Source organism: Moschus berezovskii, chromosome 10, assembly GCF_049115385.1.
Source record: "Moschus berezovskii isolate FMDL1 chromosome 10, NW_MosBer_1.0, whole genome shotgun sequence".
NCBI classification, from domain to species: Eukaryota; Metazoa; Chordata; class Mammalia; order Artiodactyla; family Moschidae; genus Moschus; species Moschus berezovskii.
In genome coordinates this window covers 19,655,564-19,678,546 of record NC_142469.1, presented here as the reverse complement: position 1 = coordinate 19,678,546, position 22,983 = coordinate 19,655,564, and the positions used below count along the sequence as shown (strand labels likewise).

At 36.9% G+C, this 22,983-nt stretch overlaps 1 protein-coding gene across 5 annotated transcripts in view; it reads right to left on the bottom strand.

Annotated features, from left to right (window-relative positions):
- SENP6 (SUMO specific peptidase 6) overlaps positions 1–22,983 on the bottom strand; it is a 137,375-nt gene that overhangs the window by 9,298 nt on the left and 105,094 nt on the right. For 4 of the 5 annotated variants that reach the window (XM_055433444.2, XM_055433448.2, XM_055433451.2 and 1 more), the window contains 5 exons: positions 19,078–19,200; positions 17,779–17,871; positions 5,707–6,137; positions 685–788; positions 355–443 (listed from right to left, as the gene is read on the bottom strand). In XM_055433444.2, the coding sequence (XP_055289419.1) occupies positions 355–443; positions 685–788; positions 5,707–6,137; positions 17,779–17,871; positions 19,078–19,200 (840 nt within the window). Of the gene's footprint in view, positions 1–354; positions 444–684; positions 789–5,706; positions 6,138–17,778; positions 17,872–19,077; positions 19,201–22,983 lie in introns of those variants that run through there. The other variant, XM_088840543.1, reaches the window with a different exon arrangement.

Here is a 22,983-nt window from a genome sequence, read left to right as displayed (position 1 = left end):
GCTATGGAACTAGTGTAAACTCCAATCCCCATGTTACCGACGTGAATCTGAATGAAAATTCTTTGTCCTTTCCTGCTTCAAAACACTACATATCCAAAAGGAATAGTGACTTTCTATGCATTTGCACAGAGACAGAAAGTGGGCAAATGGAGAACTGAAATGATTTCCATTCTCCCCAACTCAACCCCGACATTAGGAGGCATGACTCAGGTTTTCCTCACTGATTTGGAAAGCTTTTGTGACTTTTGCTTAAGTACTTGTTTAAATTAAAACAGTATGGTTAATATTTTATTCTGAGAGAGTATGTGAATAAAAGTCACCAGGTAGTTTACAAGATATACAGTTAATGCTTACTGTTTACAGATAGTAGGCTTTAAATGCCACTGTCCTATTTCTGAACTGCAGTTGTCATCAGCAAGGAGTCCATCATCACTGCTATCATCCTGTAAAAGACAGTCTACTGTTAGTATTGAAACTATAAAATCTAAATAACTAATAACAAAACAGCATTACTGAGGATAAAAATCCTTGTGACAAATATGTAAAAAATATATCTCTAATTAGGTGGTCAGACTTTAGAAAATGCTGTATGTCACTCAATCCCGAAGGAACTGCATAGGAATCCAAAGAAAAACTTTTAATGATATAAAATATTGGAACTTCTTGCTAAGCATTAGGTTTCACCTGGTTATCCTGATCTTCTGAGAAGTCAATGAGTTCATCTTCAAGCATTTTACTACCTTCAGCTGATTCATCACTGTAGTTTAGTCTTATTTTGCTTAAACCATCTGTATCAATAAGAAATATTACATAATTCTTAAAAAGAATATGCACATAACTTAATAGTATATGATCTTAAAATTAATGCTAGCAATTATATAGTAATTAAAAATATAAAATTTGTCTTAGCATGTAATATCACAAATACAAAATAAGTTACTTTTTTAAAAACCTGGATTGTCATATTATTTACAGAGCTGTTTCTACTACCCAGGCCCTAAAATTCATTAAACATTAAAAACTAGGTATCAACTGTATTATTAAAATTTATGTATATTTAAATACATGTCTATAAATAAAGGTTTTGTGCTAGGTATGCTAGATATCTTTAATAATAGAAGCTACAATAGTTTGAAAATAACTGTTCAATAACAGGAATACTCAGCAAATATAGAATAGAACATAAGATGAAATACTGTGTACATGTGAGAAATTAAAATTGTGAAAATATAGAAAATCGTACAAATTAAAAAACATGATTAAAACAATAAGATGGGCTTGCTTTTGCACAAATAATTTTTAAAAAACACAAAAATGAAAATAATGATCATATTAGTAGTTATGGATAAGCTTCTTAATTTGGCACATTTTCCTTCATGTTTGGTTATATTAATAAGATTTTTCAATAAAATAAAACAACACAAGCCAATGTAGGTGTTGGTAGTATGAAAATAAATGACTCACAGAAATATCTGAAATGAATTATTTTAAAGGTCTCTTTTAAGAATCCAAATCCTTAAAAATCAATGGTTAAGCTTAAAGAAAGAGAAGACTTACAAAAAATAATGAAAACTGAGTCAGGAACTTTGATGCCAAATATATAAATATTGTTTACTATAGAGCATACCATTTCCAAGTTTTTAAAAGCATTACTTCAAGGTATTTTAGACAGGATTAATATTATTTTAGCACAAGTTATTAAAAGAGCATAAAGAATACTAATATTATTAAGCAAGACAAGACGGGAAGAAAGCAGGATAAAAGTGCTCCTGAAAAGATATATTTAACATATCAGTTCAGTTCAGTCGCTCAGTCATGTCTGACTCTTTGCGACCCCATGAATCACAGCACGCCATATTAAGCTTAAATGTTGTGATCAAAAAAATACTATTTAAAATAATAAAGCCCTATGATTAATCCTTTCATTATGCAAAGAATAACCTTCACAATTTATCTTTTTAAAAATTTGTATTTTAATGTTTTGAAGCTAAAATACCTATCCGTAAGTAAAATTTGTCTAAATCCTTAGGTAATTCAGAATTAGTAATTACAATCAAGTTGTTTTAGTAGCAAAACATTCCTAACTATATCTTTTACCCAGAAATTGTGTCATATAAACATGAACTTTATACAAATGAAAATACACGTGCATTGTAAAAAAGAGAAAAGTAAATAGTATAGTCAATTTCTTCAGTTATTTCATTCAGTAAACAAATGGTCTAGTATAAATTGAGTGGCAGTAACTCAATCAGCTATTCTCTCAACCAGTCCCAGTTCCTGAGGTTCTCACATAGTGAGATCATCTGAAGATGCTGAACTAAGTGTGGTTCTAGAATTTAAACATATATATTTTTCATGTATTGATACATCGCAAGACAACTATTTCAAATGGTGCCCAACTGAAAAAGCAGCAAACAAAGTAATAACAACACACATTATTACTTTCCTACAGTTGATCTTAAAAACCTAATCCCTGTGTCAAGATACAATTCTACTTATTTGCTGTAGCATGTCAACCTACATCGAAGTCACTTGTGACTATATGTGTTCAGTGGTTAAATTATGTTTAAACTATCTAAAATGCTTCATGTAAATCCTGTCAACTATCAGACCAAATAGGAATAGATCAATAAGGTACAAATCATAATCACAAAAAATTTTTACAAGCTCTCTTCTTAAATTTTGATGTCATAATTTTACATAGCATATATTGCTTAAACCATCCTCTCTGAGGCCATTCAATGTTCTTTTGGGTGAGTGATGTCTTGAAAACATCTGATGAAAAATGAGACTTCATTCCTTAAAAAAATACAAACCCATTCCAGAGAACTGTGGGACACTATCATCACTGGATTAAGATAAACATTAAAAAAGGATAGAAAAACACCAGTGTATCACACATAATGATAAGTTAATTACCTTTAAGGATAACTGATAAAGTTACACACATACTGAAAAAAATCCAACAATGCACAAACTATAATTTTTCAAAGAAGAATAAACAGATATTGAAAGGGCAAACTGAAGGATTCACTGGGACATATACTAAAATTTAACTGGTTACTTCTCAACTAGAACACTAACTTGTAGGAAAGGGCCACTAGGAATTTCTGGGGTTTGTGTATATGAAGGAAGCCCTAAGGCTTTGTCTCATTGCTCTAAGTCACGCATTTTAATTCATTTTTTAACTTGAATTCATATTAAACTATATGAAATTATTGATCGAAAAGGAACTTAAAAAATGTTCTACAGAGATATAATTCACAAACCATACAATTCACCCCCTTAAAGTGTATAATTAAGTGGTTTTTGGTATATTTACACATACTGTGTGCAACCATCACTAGAGTCAATTTAAAAACATTTTCAAAATGTTTCAAATCTCAAAACAAACAAGCAAAAACAAACCTCTAAACCCTTTAGCTATCATTCCCTTTTCCCCATATTCCTCTCCAATCCCCAAGCAGCCGTAAGCAACCATTAATCCACTCATAGGCTTTCTGTTTGGGAGATTTAATACAAATAGAATCACATTAATATGTGGTCTTCTGTGACTACTTCAACATGTTCTCAGTTTCATCCATGTTGTAACATGGATCACTACTTCATTTCTTTTTATGGCCTAATTATATTCCATTAAATAGATATATCATGTTTTCATTATCCATCTATCAGTTGATAAACATCTGGGTTGCTTCCACCTTTTGGCTGTTGTGAATAATGCTGCTATAATTGTTCATGCTCAAGTTTTTGTGTGGACATTGTTTTTATTTCTCTCGGTTATTTATCTAGGAATGGAATTGCTGGTCATATTATAACTTTATGTCTAACTTCTTAAGGAACTGTCAAACTGTCTTCCTTAACAAGCTGTAGCATTTTACCTTCCTACATTAATAATATATGAAGTTTTCAATTTCGCCACATCCTCACCAGCACCTGTTGACATCTGACTTTCCGATTCTAGCCATGCTCTATAAAAAGGCTTAAGCAGCCATTAATCCACTTGATAGGCTTGTGGTTTGGATGTATACTTCCCTCATGACTAATGATATCCAGCATCTTCTCATGTACTAATTGGCAGGACTTTGTTCAAAGGCAGTGAAAAACAGTGCAACCTGCCTTGAAGGCTTAATCTTCAGAGCATTGCCCATCTATGCAATGCTTTCACTGTAGCAACATGATAATTAATGTAGCTATTCAATGCCTTTTATTACTTTTTTCTTCAAGTATTAAAATACTAAAACTGGAAAAATTTACAGTGACTTGGTGACTACCTATTTTGTCTTTCTTCATTCCATTTCCTCCCTGATGAAATATATTAGAAAGTGACCAATAAAAACAAGTACTGTTGACCCTTGAACAGCACAGGTTTGAACTGCACTGGTCCATTTACACATGGATTTTTTTTCCCCCAAGAAAGAGGATAGTACAGTACTGCACAATCCGAGGCTGGCTGAATCCAGGGATGTGAATCTGTGGATGTGGAACTGTGCTATGACACAAATGGCTGATGATAAAGTCAGAGGTGGATTTTGACTGCCAGAGGGTCAGCAGCCCTAAATCCCATGCTGTTCAAGGGTCAGCTGCATTTAGCTGCTTGGCTTTGATGCACTTTTTTGTTTTATCTGCTAAATCCCCCCCTTTTGCCTCTTATCTTATACCCCCTAAAAGGCACAAAGACCAATATCCATAGGCCTAATATCAGCTTTATGCAGCTGAGCATGTCAAACAAACAATATTTCTGTAAGAGCACAGCAACAGCTTTCTGATTTACTAAAATAACATAGGCTGGTAGAAGTCCCAAAAGTATGTTCAGCATTCAAAACTTTTGATAGGTTCTTTCTGAGGTCACATAATTTTTTTTATGTCTTATACTGAGTTTTTTTCCTCCAAAGAGAATGTATTAAATCTATTCATAGTTTATTAAGTTTGCTATCTTATATATATAACACACTATAGTTCATGAAGTGGACTATTTTACTTTGAAGCTGAAGTGGAAACTCTGCAGTTGACTTGATAAAGAATTTAAGTATTTGAAGAGAAACCTTAGATTTCTAGAATAAGTGCTAGTAATATGGACCTGATTCAAGGAAAGAAACAATTTATTACAATTGAAGGGAAATAAAAAAGCAGAGGATGGACTAGTGCCCTTCTTTCCACTGAAAACCATGAAAGAGAGTGAGGAACAGGAACCAACCTTTAATCTGAATGTCAACAACTATTTGGAGGAAAAAGCTTTAATTTTTGCCTCCTGATCTCAATTTGCCCATCTGTAAATTGAGAAGATCAAGCTAATTTGCCTTATAGATCTAAGATTGTGCAACTACTGTTTATGCTGAGTAAGTACATTTCCTACAAAATAAAAACAAGTCCAAGTTCCTATAAATGGAAAATGCAGACCTTGTACTATAATTTTAAAACTGTACTCTTTGTAAGGATGAGGGGAGGAGACTCTCTATAAAGGGGGCACAAGAGAACTGTTTTGAGTTAACAGCAAGGTTCTAAATCTTGACTGCTGTAATGATTACATGACTATATACATTTATCAAAGCTCACTGAGCTATATTTATGAGTGAATGTTACTGTAAGTAAATTAAACAATAAACCTGACTTTAAGAAAAAGTGCACCCTGAAATATTAATCTTATTTCTAAAAAATCCAACTTATTCTGAATTCTTTAATTTTTTGAAACATTTAGTAACATACCTGTATGGTGCATAGAACTTAAATATTCATTCTGTAGGCCATTCTCACTTTCAGTCCTATCAACAAATTTCTGGCATGCAGGTTCTCCTTTATTCGATTCTTCATTTTCACTTGCAATATGATTTATTTTTTTCAGACTACATTTCACACTGCTTATGTTTCTCCGATAACGAGGGTCACTTTCTTCCTGTTCATTATTTGAATCAATTACAGCTACGCAATGCTTTCTGTTTAGCATCTTCTTAATTACAGGCTTGGCAGCAGAGTTTTGTGAACAACTGTCCATTTCACTGGCTGAAGGAGAAGAAATACAACTGTCCTCTACAGGTGAACTTTTTTGCGTGACTGTGTTTTCATGGTAATGAGGATTAGGTTCATACTTTGGTTTTTCCAAACCAGGGAAACAAACAACGGCCAAAAACCAGTGTGCACTGTAAAAAACAAATGAAACTACTGAATATATTACTAGAAAAGTTTATCATATTTGGCAATAAATATGAAAATATTTTTTCTAAAGTTTCTGTAAACAAATTTATTAAGAATGCCTAATTTTTTCAATTATTAAATTAATCTACTTGTTTGAAGACTCACTGATTCATTAACAGAATATAATCTCTATTCAAAAATAACATAATTTTTGTCAGAATTACCTAGCCTGCATTCACTTTTGCAAACAATCCTTTGAACATTTTCTTGCCTTTGGAATGAAAAATTCATCATTTTCCAGGTAATTTAACAAACATAAATTACCTCACTGCAATTCATCATTCCCATTTACCTTTCCTTTGTTCTATTTATGCCAAGGGTAAAAAATCAGCAACATTAAAATATCTTCAGAAGTCTAACTAATTAGACTTTATAAGTTTGAACATTTTCTAATTATTGTACATAATAGTTTTAAAAAAACTTTTCATCCGTGTTTTTCTTATTAATAAGGTGAGTGAGTGAGTGAAAGTTGCTCAGTTGTGTCTAACTCTTTGCGACCCCATGGATTATACAGTCCATGGAATTCTCCAGACCAGAATGCTTCAGTGGGTAGCCTTTCCCTTCTCCAGGGGATCTTCCCAACCCAGGGATCGAATCTAGGTCTCCTGCATTGCAGGAGGATTCTTTATTAGCTGAGTCACCAGGGAAGCCCAAGAATACTGGATTGGGTAGCCTATCCCTTCTCCAGTGGATCTTCCTGACCCAGGAATTGAACCAGAGACTCCTGCATTGCAGGCAGAGTCTTTGCCAACCAATCTATCAGGAAGCTTGGTTAATATTAACTAGGTATTGTTAAGTATTAATATTAGGTATTAATAGGTACTAATAACACTGCAACGAGTTGACTCACTGGAAAAGACTCTGATGCTGGGAAAGGTTGGGGGCGGGAGGAGAAGGGGACGACGGAGAATGAGATGGCTGGATGGCGTCACCGATTCTGTGGACATGAGTTTGAGTGTACTCCGGGAGTTGGTGATGGACAGGGAGGCCTGGCATGCTGTGATTCATGGGGTCGCGGAGAGTCGGACACGACTGAGCGACTGAACTGAACTGAACTGAGGCATTAATAAGATATGGATTTCTTATATTGAAAATATTATTCTTGTCTCATACTCTACTGAAATAAAATACACTAAATTGAAATAATGTATCTAGTCTAATTATCAGTACAGAAGTATCAGTAGGATTCCAGCTAGAGCTGAATTCAGGTATCATCATAATTCCTGACAGTAGGATATAAGCTATGAGTAAGAAGCAAAGAGTTGGACACGACTGAGCGACTGAACTGAATTGAACTGAAGAAGCTATACAGCTAAAAGTGGCTAATATTCATTAATCTAATTAATTTTATTAAGGGTTTACTATTTGCTAGGCACAGTTTTATGTGAAAAGGTCTTCCCTGGTGGCTCAGACAGTAAACAATCTGCCTGTAATGCAGGAGACCCAGGTTTGATCCCCAGGTTGGGAAGATTCCCTGGAGAAGGGAATGGCAAGCCACTCCAATGAACAAGCTAAAGATGTCAGATAATTTATTAGCTGAGCACAATATTTGTCATACAGTATGGTGTTCAGTAGATATTTGCTGTATGAAAAATGAATGTTGACCCAGACAGAAGTTATTGCATATTCTATTTATGCAAAATATTAAATTCCCCCAAGGTAGTACTATGAAGCACTGTATGTCTCTTCATTAGACACAATAAGTAGAAAAGTTCACAGAGGCTGCCTTCATCCTCAGCACTGAAAATCCAGATGGAGAAATGCTTCTCTCCTCTTCTTAATCATTAATCCTCAGGACCCTATGGACTTAGGTCAGGCCAGGCTGGGAGAAGAGTGCACACCATCTTCCTCACTTTATCAGCCCAAAGACACAGCTGACACTAAGTCACATCTCAACTTCAGAAAGGTTATAAAGTGAAAAAATGTGCTTTAAAAACTGATTAAACGTGGTATAACACAGTGATTATCAATCTACAGCTGAAACCGAAGTCTATCACAGTTATAAACATTTTTCAGCTATGACAACATGGATGAGCCATAGTTTTTCTGTTGCCTCATCTAATAACTTGGAAAAAGAAATCTTCCTTCACCTAGCTGTGAAGAAAAAGCTGAAATCAGATACATCTGACCTCACTTTCAACCTCTAAGAGCCAGAGTTTTGCTTCTATGATCCCTTTTAATGGCAGATACCTTGACCGTAAGCCATAAGCAGGAGACATGGCTAAAACAGGCCATTTCACTTAGTTTAATCTGATGTTTGGATTAGGTCCAAACATCAAATTTCTGCTCCTTGTCAATTACTACAACAATTTTTAACAAATAGCTTATCAACTTTTAGCTTAAAGAAATTACCACCACCAGGATAATTAAAATAGATGACAAATACAGGGCAGCCTAACTAATTAGTTTTATCTCTTGTAAAAAAAAAAAAAGCCCTCATGATCTGGAAGATATTCTTCCACCTACAAACAGCACAGTTCTCCTGCAGAACACAACTAATTCACTCTCTACCTTTCACCAAGACAACCAAGATGACACAAAGCACTAAACAGAGCATCCACCCACATCAAATACCATGACTAAGGATGTGCCTCTATTACTAAACTATATATGCCTCAAATTATATTTTTATTTTACATTTTTACAATTAATTTCTGACAAATGGCTTCCCATGTATATCCCTCCCTTTTACCAAGTGGGCAGCTCATTTGCTACTTCATATGACAAATTAATGTCAAGAAATCTAACTTTGAGGAAAATGAAGAAATTATAAAGATGAGTTTTAAACTTAGTTTTAAATTTTATTGATACTATGATAGTATGTTTGACTCAAATCATTTTGAAGAGGTTGGGCTTTACAGTCATAACCAATGTTTTAACCTAGTCTACCTATCTTTGGCTGGTGTAATTAGAGATTGTAATAGGTGTTATAATTAAAGCATGATTTTAAATAAAAAGAATCTGACTATACTACAGAGTAAATGTTTTTTATAGTGAGAAAAAGAGCACATTCAGAAGCTAGCATGGCACAGACAGGCCTGCTGCTGCTGCTGCTAAGTCACTTCAGTCGTGTCCGACTCTGTGTGACCCCATAGATGGAAGCCCACCAGGCTCCCCCATCCCTGGGATTCTCCAGGCAAGAACACTGGAGTGGGTTGCCATTTCCCAGGTTGGTAGGTGCCCAATATGCTACTGGAGATAAGTGGAGAAATAACTCCAGAAAGAATAAAGAGACACAGCCAAAGCAAAAACAACATCCAGTAGTGGATGTGACTGGTGATGGAAGTAAACTACAAAGCTGTAAAGAGCAATACTGCATAAGAACCTGGAGTGTCAGGTCCATGAATCAAGGCAAATTGGAAGGAGATGGTGAGATGAACACTGACACTTTAGGAATCAACAAACTAACATGGACTGGAATGGGTGAATTTAACTCATGACCATTATACCCACTACTGTGGGCAGGAGTCCTCAACAGAAATGGAGTAGCCAACATAGTAAACAAGAGTCTGAAATGCAGTACTTGAATGCAATCTCAAAAACGACAGAATGATCTCTGTTCATTACCAAGGCAAACCATTCAACATCACAATAATCCAAGTCTCTGCCCCGAACAGTAATGCTGAAGAAGTTGAAGTTGAATGGTTCAACAAAGACCTTCAAGACCTTCTAGAACTAATATCCAAAAAAGATGTCCTTTTCATTATGGGGGACTGGAATGCAAAAGTAAGAAGTCAAGAGATAACTGGAGTAACAGGCAAATTTGGCCTTGGAGCACAGAAAGAAGCAGGACAAAGGCTAATAGAGTTTTGCCAAGAGAATTAACTGGTCACAGCAAATACCCTCTTACAACAACACAAGAGAAGACTCTATACATGGACATCACCAATAGTCAATACCAAAATCAGATTGATTATATTCTTTGCAGCCAAAGATGGAGGAGCTCTATACAGTCAGCAAAAACAAGACCGGGACATGACTATGGCTCAGATCATGAACTCCTTATTGTCAAATTCAGATTTTGAAAGGGGGAAAACCACTAGACCATTCAGGTATGACCTAAATCAAATCCCTTATGATTATACACTGGAAGTGGCAAACAGATTCAAGGGATTAGATCTGATAGACAGAGTGCGTGAAGAACTATGGATGGAGGTTCATGACATTGTACAGGAGACAGGGATCAAGACCATCCCCAAAGAAAAGAAATGCAAAAAGGCAAAATGGTTGTCTGAGGAGGCCTTACAAATGACTGTGAAGAGAAGAGAAGCCAAAGGCAAAGGAGAAAAAGAAAGATACACCCATTTGAATGCGGAGTTCCAAAGAATAGCAAGGAGAGATAAGAAAGCCTTCCTCAGTGATCAATGCAAAGAAATAGAAGGAAATAATACAATGGGAAAGACTAGAGATCTCTTCAAGAAAATCAGAGACAAAAAGGGAACATTTCATGCAAAGATGGGCACAATAAAGGATGGAAATGGGATGGACCTAACAGAGGCACGAGATATTAAGTAAAAGTGGCAAGAACATACAGAATAACTGTACAAAAAAGATATTCACAACCCAGATAATCATGATGGTGTGATCACTCACCTAGAGCCAGACATCCTGGAATGCGAAGTCAAGTGGGTCTTAGAAAGCATCACAATGAAAAAGTTAGTGGAGGTAATGGAATTCCAGTTGAGCTATTACAAATCCTAACAGATGAAGCTGTGAAAGTGCTGCACTCAATATGCCAGCAAATTTGGAAAACTCACAAGTGGCCACAGGACTGGAAAAGGTCAGTTTTTATTCCAATCCCAAAGAAAGGCAATGCCAAAGAACGCTCAAACTACCACACAATTGCACTCATCTCACACGCTAGTAAAGAAATGCTCAAAATTCTCCAAGCCAGGCTTCAACAGTACATGAACCGTGAACTTCCAGATGTTCAAGCTGGATTTAGAAAAGGCAGAGGAACCAGAGATCAAATTGACAGCATCCACTGGTTCATCGAAAAAGCAAGAGAGTTCCAGGAAAACATCTACTTCTGCTTTATTGACTACACCAAAGCCTTTGTGTGGATCACAACAAACTGTGGAAAATTATCAGACCACCTGACCTGCCTCTTGAGAAATCTGTATGCAGATCAGGAAGCAACAGTTAGAACTTGGACATAATAGACTGGTTCCAAATAGGGAAAGGAGTATGTCAAGGCTGTATATTGGAGAGAGGAAGCAAGATGGTGGAGGAATAGGATGGCGAGACCACTTTTTCCCCCATAAATTCATCAAAAGAACATTTGAATGCTGAGTAAATTCCACAAAACAACTTCTAAATGCCGGCAGAGGACATCAGGCACCCAGAAAAGCAGCCCACTGTCTTCGAAAGGAGGTAGGAAAAAACATAAAAGATAAAAAAAAAGACAAAAGAGGTAGGAACGGAGCTCCGTCCCGGGAATGGAGGCTTAAAAAAGAGAGAAGTTTCCAAACACCAGGAAACACTCTCACTGGCGAGTCTGTGGCAAGCCTTGGAACCTCAGAGGGCCACATAACCGGAGGAAAAAGAAAGAAATAATTAAAACCCACAGATTACCTGCCAAAGGGTAACTCCCAGTGGAGAAGCAGCGCAGACGCCTGCATCGGCCATTAGCAAGCGGGGGCTGGGCAGGTAGGAGCCGGCTGAACTGCTCAGAGGGAGGACTGGGCCTGAATGCGGGGAGTGCAGTCTGGGGGAGCTCACTGGAGATAGCAAAGCAGACTATGGGGTAGCTGCCCCGCGAAAAGGTGAAAAGCCCTAACCTAAGACTCCACCAGCCCCTCTCACAGAACAAAGGACTGAGCAGAGCGAGCCGGCTGCGGTCAGCCCATCCCCCACTGACACAGGCAGGGGAGGGCAGCCAGAGCCTGAAGTGGGCAACTGCGGCCCCAGAGAGGCATCGGATACCAAACTGCAGGCAGGCTTTGTTGCTAACCAAGACTTCATGGGTTTCTGACCAGTCAACATCCGCCTGAGAAGTTGCGCTGGCTGTACACCCAGAAAACCGAGTGGCAGGCACTGGGGAGGCAATAAGTTGCAACGATCGCGCTCGCCAAACGCCTGGTCACCTGAGCTGCTCGGACTGGGGAAGGCACAAAACGCAGGCCCAACCGAGTCTGCGCCTTTGTGGAGTACCAGAGTGCCTGAACCTGAGCTGCTCAGACCTGGGACGTGCATGCAACCCAGCGCCGGCCTCAGACAGTTCCCGGCAGAGCACCCTAGAGTCTATGCAGTGTAGACTGGGACAGCACACACGCTATGAGCGGGGGCAAACCCAGTGTGGCTGAGAAACTGTGAGCACTCCCCACAGACACCAGAGATATTTGTCTGCAGCGTTCCTCCCTCCCCCACAGCATGACTGAACAAGTGAGCCTTAAAAAGTGTCCACCACCGCCCCCTAGTGTCAGGGTGGGAATTAGGCACTGAACAGACCAGCAAACAGAAGCTAAAACAGAGGGAACCACCTTGGAAATGACAGAGAAGTCTAGAGGCTACTCCAAGAATAAAACCGAAAACCAGAGGCAAGAGGCTTAAGCCCGAATCCTGAGAACACCAGAGAACTCCTGACTCCAGGGAACATTAGTCGATAGGAGCTCATCAAACACCTCCATAACTACACTGAAACCAAGCACCACCCAAGGGTCAACAAGTTCCAGAGCAAGACATACCATGCAAATTCTCCAGCAACACAGGAAAATAGCCCTGAGCTTCAATATACAGGCTGCCCAAAGTCACTCCAAACCCACTGACATCTCATAACTCATTAGTGGACACTTCATTGCACTCCAGAGAAAAGAAATCCAGCTCCACCCACCAGAACACCGACACTAGCTTCCCTAACCAGGGAACCATGACAAGCCACCCGTCCAACCCCACACACAGCAAGGAAACTACATAATAAAGAGAACTCCACAAACGGTCAGAAGAGGGAAAGGCCACCCCAAGCACAGCAATATAAGATGAAGAGGCAGAGAAATACCCAGCAAGTAAAGGAACCGGATAAATGCCCACCAACACAAACAAAAGAGGAAGATATAGGGAATCTACCTGATAAAGAATTTCGAATTTTGATGGTGAAAATGATTCAAAATCTTGAAAGCAAAATGGAGTTACAGATAAAATAACCTGGAGAAAAGGATTGAGAAGATGGAAGAAAGGTGTAATAAGGATTTAGAGGAAATAAAAAAGAGTCAATATACAATGAATAATGCAATAGATGAGATCAGAAACACTCTGGAGGGAACAAACAGTAGAATAATGGAGGCAGAAGACAGGATAAGCGAGCTAGAAGATAGAATTGTAGAAATAAATGAAACAGAGAGGAAAAAAGAAAAAAGAATTAAAAGAAATCAGGACAATATTAGAGACCTCTAGGACAATGTTAAACGCTCCAACATTTGATTCATAGGAGTCCCAGAAGAAGAAGACAAAAAGAAAGACCATGAGAGAATATTTGAGGAGATAATAGTTGAAAACTTCCCTAAAATGGGGAAGGAAATAATCACCCAAGTCCAAGAAACCCAGAGAGTCCCTAACAGGATAAACCCAAGGCGAAATACTCCAAGACACATATTAATCAATGAGGGACATACCTCAACATAATAAAAGCTATATATGACAAACCCACAGCAAACATAATCCTCAATGGTGAAAAACTGAAAGCATTTCCCCTAAAGTCAGGAACAAGACAAGGGTGCCCACTCTCACCACTACTATTCAACATAGTTCTGGAAGTTTTGGCCACAGCAATCAGAGCAGAAAAAGACATAAAAGGAATCCAAATTGGAAAAGAAGAAGTAAAACTTTCACTGTTCACTGATGATATGATCCTCTACACAGAACCCCAAAGACTCTACCAAAAAACTACTAGAGCTAATCAATGAATATAGTAAAGCTGCAGGATATAAAATCAACACACAGAAATCCCTTGCATTTCTATACACTAATAAGGAGAAAATAGAGAAATTAAGGAAACTATTCCATTCACTGTTGCAACGAAAATAATTAAATACTTAGGAATATATCTACCTAAGGAAACAAAAGACCTGTACATAGAAAACCATAAAACACTGGTGAAAGTAATCAAAGAGGACACTAATAGATGGAGAAATATACCGTGTTCGTGGATTGGAAGAATAAGTGTTGTCAAAATGAGTATACTACCCAAAGTAATTTATACATTCAATGCAATCCCTATCAAGCTACCAACGATATTTTTCACAGAGCTAGAACAAATAATCTCACAATTTGTATGGAAATACAAACAACCTCAAATTAGCCAAAGCAATCTTGAGGAAGAATGGAACTGGGGGCATCAACCTGCCGGACTTCAGGCTCTACTACAAAGCCACAGTCATCAAGACAGCATGGTACTGGCATAAAGACAGAAATATAGATGAATGGAACAAAATAGAAAGCCCAGAGATAAATCCATGCACCTATGGACACCTTATCTATGACAAAGGAGGCAAGAATATAAAATGGAGAAAAGACAGTATCTCTAACAAGTGGTGCTGGGAAAACTGGTCAGCCACTTGTAAAAGAATGAAACTAGAACACTTCCTAACACCATACACAAAAATAAACTCAAAACGGATTAAAGATCTAAATTTAAGACCAGAAACTATAAAACTCCTAGAGGAGAAAATAGGCAAAACACTCTCTGACATAAATCACAGCAGGATCCTCCAAGACCCACCTCCCAGAATATTGGAAATAAAAGCAAAAATAAACAAATGGGACCTAATTAAAATTAAAAGTTTCTGCACAGCAAAGGAAACTATAAGCAAGGTGAAAAGACAGCCTTCAGAATGGGAGAAAATAATAGCAAATGAAACAACTGACAAAGGATTAATCTCCAAAATATACAAGCAGCTCCTGCAGCTCAATTCCAGAAAAATAAATGACCCAATCAAAAAATGGGCCAAAGAACTAAACAGACATTTCTCCAAAGAAGACATGCAGATGGCTAACAAACACATGAAAAAATGCTCAACATCCCTCATAATCAGAGAAATGCAAATCAAAACCACAATGAGATACCATTCCACACCTGTCAGAATGGCTGCTATCCAAAAGTCTACATGCAATAAATGCTGGAGAGGGTGTGGAGAAAAGGGAACCCTCTTACACTGTTGGTGGGAATGCAAACTAGTACAGCCACTATGGAGAACAGTGTGGAGATTCCTTAAAAAATTGGAAATAGTACTGCCATATGATCCAGCAATCACACTCCTGGGCATAGACACCGAGGAAACCAGAATTGAAAGAGACATGTACTCCAATGTTCATTGCAGCACTGTTTATAATAGCCAGGACATGGAAGCAACCTAGATGTCCATCTGCAGACGAATGGATAAGAAAGCCTTGGTACATATACACAATGGAGTATTACTCAGCCATTAAAAAGAATGCATTTGAATCAGTTCTAATGAGGTAGATGAAACTGAAGCATATTATACAGAGTGAAGTAAGCCAGAAAGAAAAACACCAATACAGTATACTAACTCATATATATGGAATTTAGAAAGATGGTAATGATAACCCTGTATACGAGACAGCAAAAGAGACACAGGTGTATAGAATAGTCTTTTGGAGTGGGAAAGGGCAAGGGTGGGATGATTTGGGAGAATGGCATTGAAACATGTATATTATCATATGTGAAACAAATCACCAGTCCAGGTTCGACGCATGTTACAGGATGCTCGGGGCTGGTGCATGGGGATGACCCAGAGGGAGGATAAGGGGAGGAGGGAAGTGGGAGAGGGGTTCAAGAAGGGGAACTCATGTACACCCGGGGTGGATTCATGTCAATGTATGGCAAAACCAACCAATATAATATTGTAAAATAATTATCCTCCAATTAAAAAAAAAATTAGAAACATTGTTAAAAAAAAAAGGCTGTATATTGTCAGCCTGCTTATTTTAACTTATATGCAGAGTACATCATGAGAAATGCTGGGCTGGATGAAGCTCAAGCTGGAATCAAGATTGCCGGGAGAAATATAAACAACCTTAGATATGCAGATGACACCACCTTCATGGCAGAAAGCGAAGAAGAATGAAAAGAGTCTCTTGATGAAAGTGAAAGAGGAGAGTGGAAAAGTTGGCTTAAAACTCAACACTCAGAAAACTAAGATCATGGCATCTGGTCCCATCATTTCATGGCAAATAGGTGGGGAATCAATGAAAATAGTGACAGACTTTATTTTGGGGAGCCTCAAAATCACTGCAGATGGTGACTGCAGCCATGAAATAAAAAGACGCTTGCTCCTTGGAAGAAAAGTTATGATCAACCTAGACGGCAATTAAAAAGCAGAGACATTACTTTACCAACAAAGGTCCGTCTAGTCAAATCTATGGCTTTTCCAGTAGTCATGTATAGACGTGAGAGTTGGACTATAAAGAAGGCTGAGCACCAAAGAATTGATGCTCTTGAATTGTGGTGTTGGAGAAGACTCCTTAGAGTCCCTTGGACTGCAAGAAGATCCAACCAGTCCATCCTAAAGGAAATTAGTCCTGAATATTCATTGGAAGGACTGATGCTGAAGCTGAAACTCCAGTACCTTGGCCACCTAATGCAAAGAGCTGACTCATTGGGAAAGACCCTGATGTTGGGAAAGACTGAAGGTGGGAGGAGAATGGGACAACAGAGGATGAGATAGTTGGTTGCCATCACTGACTCAATGGACATGAGTCTGAGTAAACTCTGGGAGTTGGTGATTGACAGGAGGCCTGGCGTGCTTCAGTGCATGGGGTCTCAAAAAGTCAGACACAACTGGGCGACTGAACTGACAGACTGACTGACTTCTTTATCCAAACAAACCACTGCTTCCTTAGACCTTCCCTCAAACCACCAAAACAAAGCCCAAATTCTGTTACTGCCTCTTTCAGACACATTTTTACTTAGAGGAGTCATGGTCGGCCATGGTGTATGTTCTCCCTTAATGCAAGTACTAAACCCATGCTGCCCAATTACAAGAGTATTCCTGGAGGTCTTCGGCTGGAGGGCAGGACAGTTAGAAAATGAAATACAGAAACTCTCAAGTTTAAATTGTATAATAATACTAACATATATATCTATGCGTCTCTAGTCACTGGGTGAGAGTAACAAAATGTTTACCACCTCTATTTACTTAGGAAATAGCTTCAGGTAGTAAACATGGTTTTCAGTGAGCAAATGACATAAATTCAGATACCTTCTCTTGATTTTGGTTGAGTCGAAGTGTGTTTTATAAACTAAAAACCCAAATTCTTCTGTGTGACCTAATCACCATTCTTTACAGGTAGTCTTTTCTATAGGATGTCTGCTAGACCACAAGTACCATTTTTAAAAGATGACATTATTCTACACTGGTGAATAAAATGAAATTAGGAAGATTTCTTATTGATTGCTTGTAAAATTCCATATCTTACATGATTCACCGAAAAAGTATATTAATCTCCATAAAATAAGAAGTATCAACATATACAACACATTTCAGAAAGAAGTTTAAAACTGGATGAATTATTCACCTCATATTTTCTAAAAACTGCCATCACATTTACATAAAGGAAATTATTACTCACGCTTCATTAAGGGGTACAAAAATAAAATCCTTCTCAAAAATATCTACATGCCGGGTCCATGTTTTTACTCTTCCATGTCGCTTCTGCTGTATTCTGTAAGACAAGAGGAAAACTATCAAGCTTCTGAAATGTTTCCAGTGTTGTCGGCCTATATGCAGCTATTTATACATTACAGAGATTAAGACATCAACAGATCAAACAGCTTTATAAAAGGATTTAACAAGATGTGAAAAGAAAGCAGAATATCTGAGCTAGGGCTGGGAAGATGTGAAACTGACCATCACTGAATCTGGAAGACAGAGATTCTTTAATTCCTAGTATTACTTACTAGGGTGTTTATTGTTGCAGAACTGGTTTTAGCAAAAATATTGAGTGCGTATCAGACTGTGACCTATAAGAACTAAGGTGAAGAGAGCAGGAAAAGTGAGCACTATTTTACAGTAGGTAAAACAGAACAGATTATCAGCACTGGTCAAAACCAACCACTACCATCAACTCTGGGCTTCCCTGATAGCTCCGCTGGTTAAGAATCTGCCTGCAATGCAGGACACCCTGGTTCAATTCCAGGGTTGGGAAGTTCCCCTGGAGAAAGGAAAGGCTACCCACTCCAGTATTCTGGCCTGGAGAATTCTATGGACTGTATAGTCCATGGGGTCGCAAAGAGTCAGACACTATTGCGCAACTTTCACTTTCTTTCTTTCACCATAAACTCTAAGATACAAAATTAGATATCACTGAAACAGTATAAAATTTATTTATACCGTACACAATAGCCATTGATTCAAGACACTTAATAGCACTGATAACAACAATGGACTCTCTGTGTGTATTTTGTAACCAATAACCAGCAAGTATTAGAGTTGGATGCACTCACTATATGGAAAGGCGTTATAAATAACTCAGGACTCATATGTAGAATACTGTTTCCTTAACTTGTCTGAGAATTATTATCCAAAGAACTTATTATAGATTCACAGGTTCCACTGTTAGATACTACAGATGGAACATGTAGGGTACAACAGAGCGACAGTATCTAATAATTTTCAAGATTTAATAAGTATTCAAGTAATTTTCCTTTTTTAAACTTTCAGACATATTTGGAAAACACTGATCAACGTATTAGACCTAAAATCTTTACGAATCCCAGGTATTCTTTGGGTTTTAAATATTCTAAGCTATATAAATTTTGCTGAGAATAGAAGGAAAAAAGTTGCTTTAATATAAACAAGTGATTTTTTTCCTAAGTTAAACATAAGTGACTTACTACATCTATTAAATATTTCAAAAAGCTTGACTTACGACAGATTAGTTGTTTCATGAAGATTTCTCCTCTCCCTTTGATTAAGGCGTTTATAGAAAAAAGAACTGAATATATGAATTCGATCAGCTTCTTCTTTCTTCAGTTTTTCAAGCACCAAATACCTGTTTTATAAAAAGCAATTTCAAGCAGAATGAATTTAAGTTTGTGTACTAAAAACAGAGTGATCAAATACCTATTCACCACCAATCTCCATTCCTTTAAACTAAAAGACCTTATAAACAGTTTATTTCATATTCTAGACAATGATTACTATCAGATTATTTGTAAGTGATAAAACACGATATTTGAAAGTAAAACTAGAATTTGAAAGATCTAATCTTTTTAAACAAGGGCACATTTATGAACATTCACATAAACTTTATCGAAGCCAACAAACATAAATGCTAGAAATGCTCATCAATCAATGAATAGAAAATGTGGTATACCCATACAATGGGAAATTACACAGCAATACAAAGAAACGAAGTTGATGCATGTAGCTTCATAAAAAGAATCTTGAAAATGTTATGCTGAGTGAAAGAAGCTAGCCACAGAAAAGCACACATTGTATGATTCCATGTATATGAAATGTTCAGAATATGCAAACCCACAGACATAGTGAGGAGATTGGTGGTTGTCAGGGCCGCGAGGAAGGTTCGAGGGAAATGGGGAGTCACTCCTAATGGGTACTGAATTCTGAGGGATGAAAATGTTCTAGTATTAATTATGGTGGTGGCTTCAAAATTGAACGCACTAAACACCACTGGAATTATACTTGAAATGCGTAATTTGTATGGTATGTGCACTACATCTTAATAAAGCTACTATCTTTATGTATTATTTTGTTTTAAACACTTAATAAACCATGATGACATAGCCATAGGCTACTTTTTAAAAAAACAGAAATGAAACAGAAAGAACCTGTGCAGTGGTGAGGTTGTAACAATGACTAATTTTTCCTTGCTTGTTTTTTTCCTGAAGGTTGGTCTATATTAAAACAAATAGCCATAGTCCTTTAAATTATAAAGATAAATTATGATACATTGAATTTAATTGTGTATGTCCTAAACTCCCTCAAAGGAGCTAAACAAAGTGGAGCTAATGGCCACATTCATCTTATTAAAATGAGGTTCATATGAAAGCCTTGCAAAATGTTGCACAGAAACAGGAAGTACCCACAGGGCACACATTTGAGACCTGTCACTTTAATCATAATATTTAATAATTCTAAAACTCAAAAAGGACATAACTTACAGATTTATTGCTTTAGGGCAACTCAGTGTGCCCCCACAAAAGATATAAGACAGTGAATCAGCTCACGACACAGTTTAAATCAACTGCTTAATTCTACATCTTATATTCAAAACAGAGCATGTAGTGAATTAGACTTGAACTTAGACTGTAACCATAATGGGTGAACCATGCTGCTTTACCACCACAAATGACAATGGCTCCTTTGTAAACTGAACTGAATGAACAATGGGATTTGGTGATTTAAGAAAAGACTATACTTCACACATAAACAGATCCATGCTTTATTTTTATAAATGAATGAAATAAATTTATTTAAAGATGAAAGGATTTTCATACTGAAAACTTAAGAAAGATCTACAGACATATTAGAAATAAGTTTTAGCAAGATGGCTGGCTATAAGATCAGAAAATATTTTTACTGAAATACTTGAAAATAAAAGTATCAGTCATATCCAGATTGCATGAATTCAGTGGCGGGCTCCTCAAGCTTGGCACCATTGACATTTTAAGCCAGATAATTCTTTGTTGCTGGGATTGTCCTGTGCGGTGTAGTGTGTTTAGCATTATCTCTGGCCTCTACCACTAGATGCTATTAGATTGTATCCTTTCCTTTTGTGAGAACCAAAAATGTCCACAGACATTGTCAAACAACCCCTGGGGCCAAAACTGCCTCCAGTTGAGAATAATTGATTCAGTGCAATTACAATCAAAATCTCAAAAGAATTTTAAAAACTGTATTTGATGGGCTGATACTAAAATTTATCTGAAAGAATTAAAAAGGTCAAGCATATCCAAAACAAGTAGTATTCATATTTGTGAATACTACTGACTTTTTAGATAACAAGAATAAAGAAATAGTAACCATGGCAGTGTGGTACAGGGATAGGTACATGGCCAATGGAACAGACTACAGAGCCCTGAAAACAGATCTGTGCCACTGTTATCTTAGTATATGACAGAGGCAGGATTTCACATTGGTGGGGAGAGAATGAACTGCTTCACAAATAATACCAGGGCAATTATTTGTCCATACTGAAAAATATGAAATTAGGTCTCTATATGATATCATGCATAAAAACAAATCCTAGAGAAATTAAGGACATAAAAGTGAAAAAACAAAACTTCTAAAAGCCTTTTAAAGTAACTAGTTCTGTCTCTCTAATCTGATATACATCCATAAGTATTACTATTTCTGTGACTATATATAGTTCTGGGTTTTTCATGTATATGTATTAGAATTATTAATTTTAACTTGAACAGCTGTTTCTTATTCTAGAATCAAAGGGAAATCCAAGTTTATCACAAAAAAAACCCCAGGAATTTCTTTCATTTTGGAATTTGTTTTCTTTCAGTGTATAAACCATTTAAATATTGAAAGCCATGAAATTGTGCACCTGTTATAAGGTGGACAATCTAATTATGAATTTAATTACAGGATGAAGTTAAAAGATCTTTCCCTCTGTATTTTATTAACATTCTTTAGATACAATGCCCTTCTACCTCTTATAAGTATGGCAAACTGTTTACAGGTTGAGAAGGCAATGGCATCCCACTCCAGTACTCTTGCCTGGAAAATCTCATGGACAGAGGAGCCTGGTGCTGCAGTCCATGGGGTCGCTAAGAGTCGGACACGACTGAGCAACTTCACTTTCGCTTTCTAACTTACAGAGTTAAAAATGGAAAAGAATGAGCAGCTCTGGTGGCAACTGAAATACTTATTAATAGTGAAAAGTTTCATCATTTTAACTTGCTTCTAAAAATCATGAGACAAATATAAGTTCATTGTATAAAATTTGCTTTAAAGTTTAACTATATGTCAAGAGGCCTACTGAAAATAAATAATTTCAAAAGAATAAAAAATCTCTAATGTAAAAAGAGTATACTAGTATGAAATACAATAAGCTAAAATGTAAACAAAATATAGGAACTTATTTTTTAGATATATCTTCATGCATTGAAGAAGGAAATGGCAACCCACTCCAGTGTTCTTGCCTGGAGAATCCCAGGGACAGGGGAGCCTGGTGGGCTTCCGTCTATACACAGTCAGACATGACTGAAGAGACTTAGTAGCAGCAGCAGATGCTCTCAGAAAGAATATTTTAAACATAAAGACTTAAATAGGTTAAAAGTAAAAGGATGAAGAAACATACATCATGCAAACATGAACCAAAAAAAAGCTGGAGTATCTATATTAATTTTGAACAAAGGAGGATTAAAAACAAGGAGATTATCAAGAATAAAAAGTAATATTATGTAACGATAAGGGGCCTCATTCTCCAAGAAGACATTAACATGCATGTACCTAACAAAAGAGCTTCACAATACATTAAGGAGAAATAGACAAGTCAATAATTATAGTTGGAGATCAATGACTTTCTCAGGAATTGAGAGAACAAGCAGGTATAAAATCACTAAGGACAAAGATGATATGAATAGTACTGTCAAACAACTTGATCTAGCTGACATTCATAGAACACTTTATCTAATAACGGCAGCACTGTTCTACACAATTGCTTAAGATTTTGCAGTTGCTTGGTTTCTTAAGCTAGTATACACTAGTATTAAGACATAACATCTTTTGAAAAATTATGGAAAAAATGCAGAACAGTTTACAATCTTAACCATTTTTAAATGTACAATTCAATAATGTT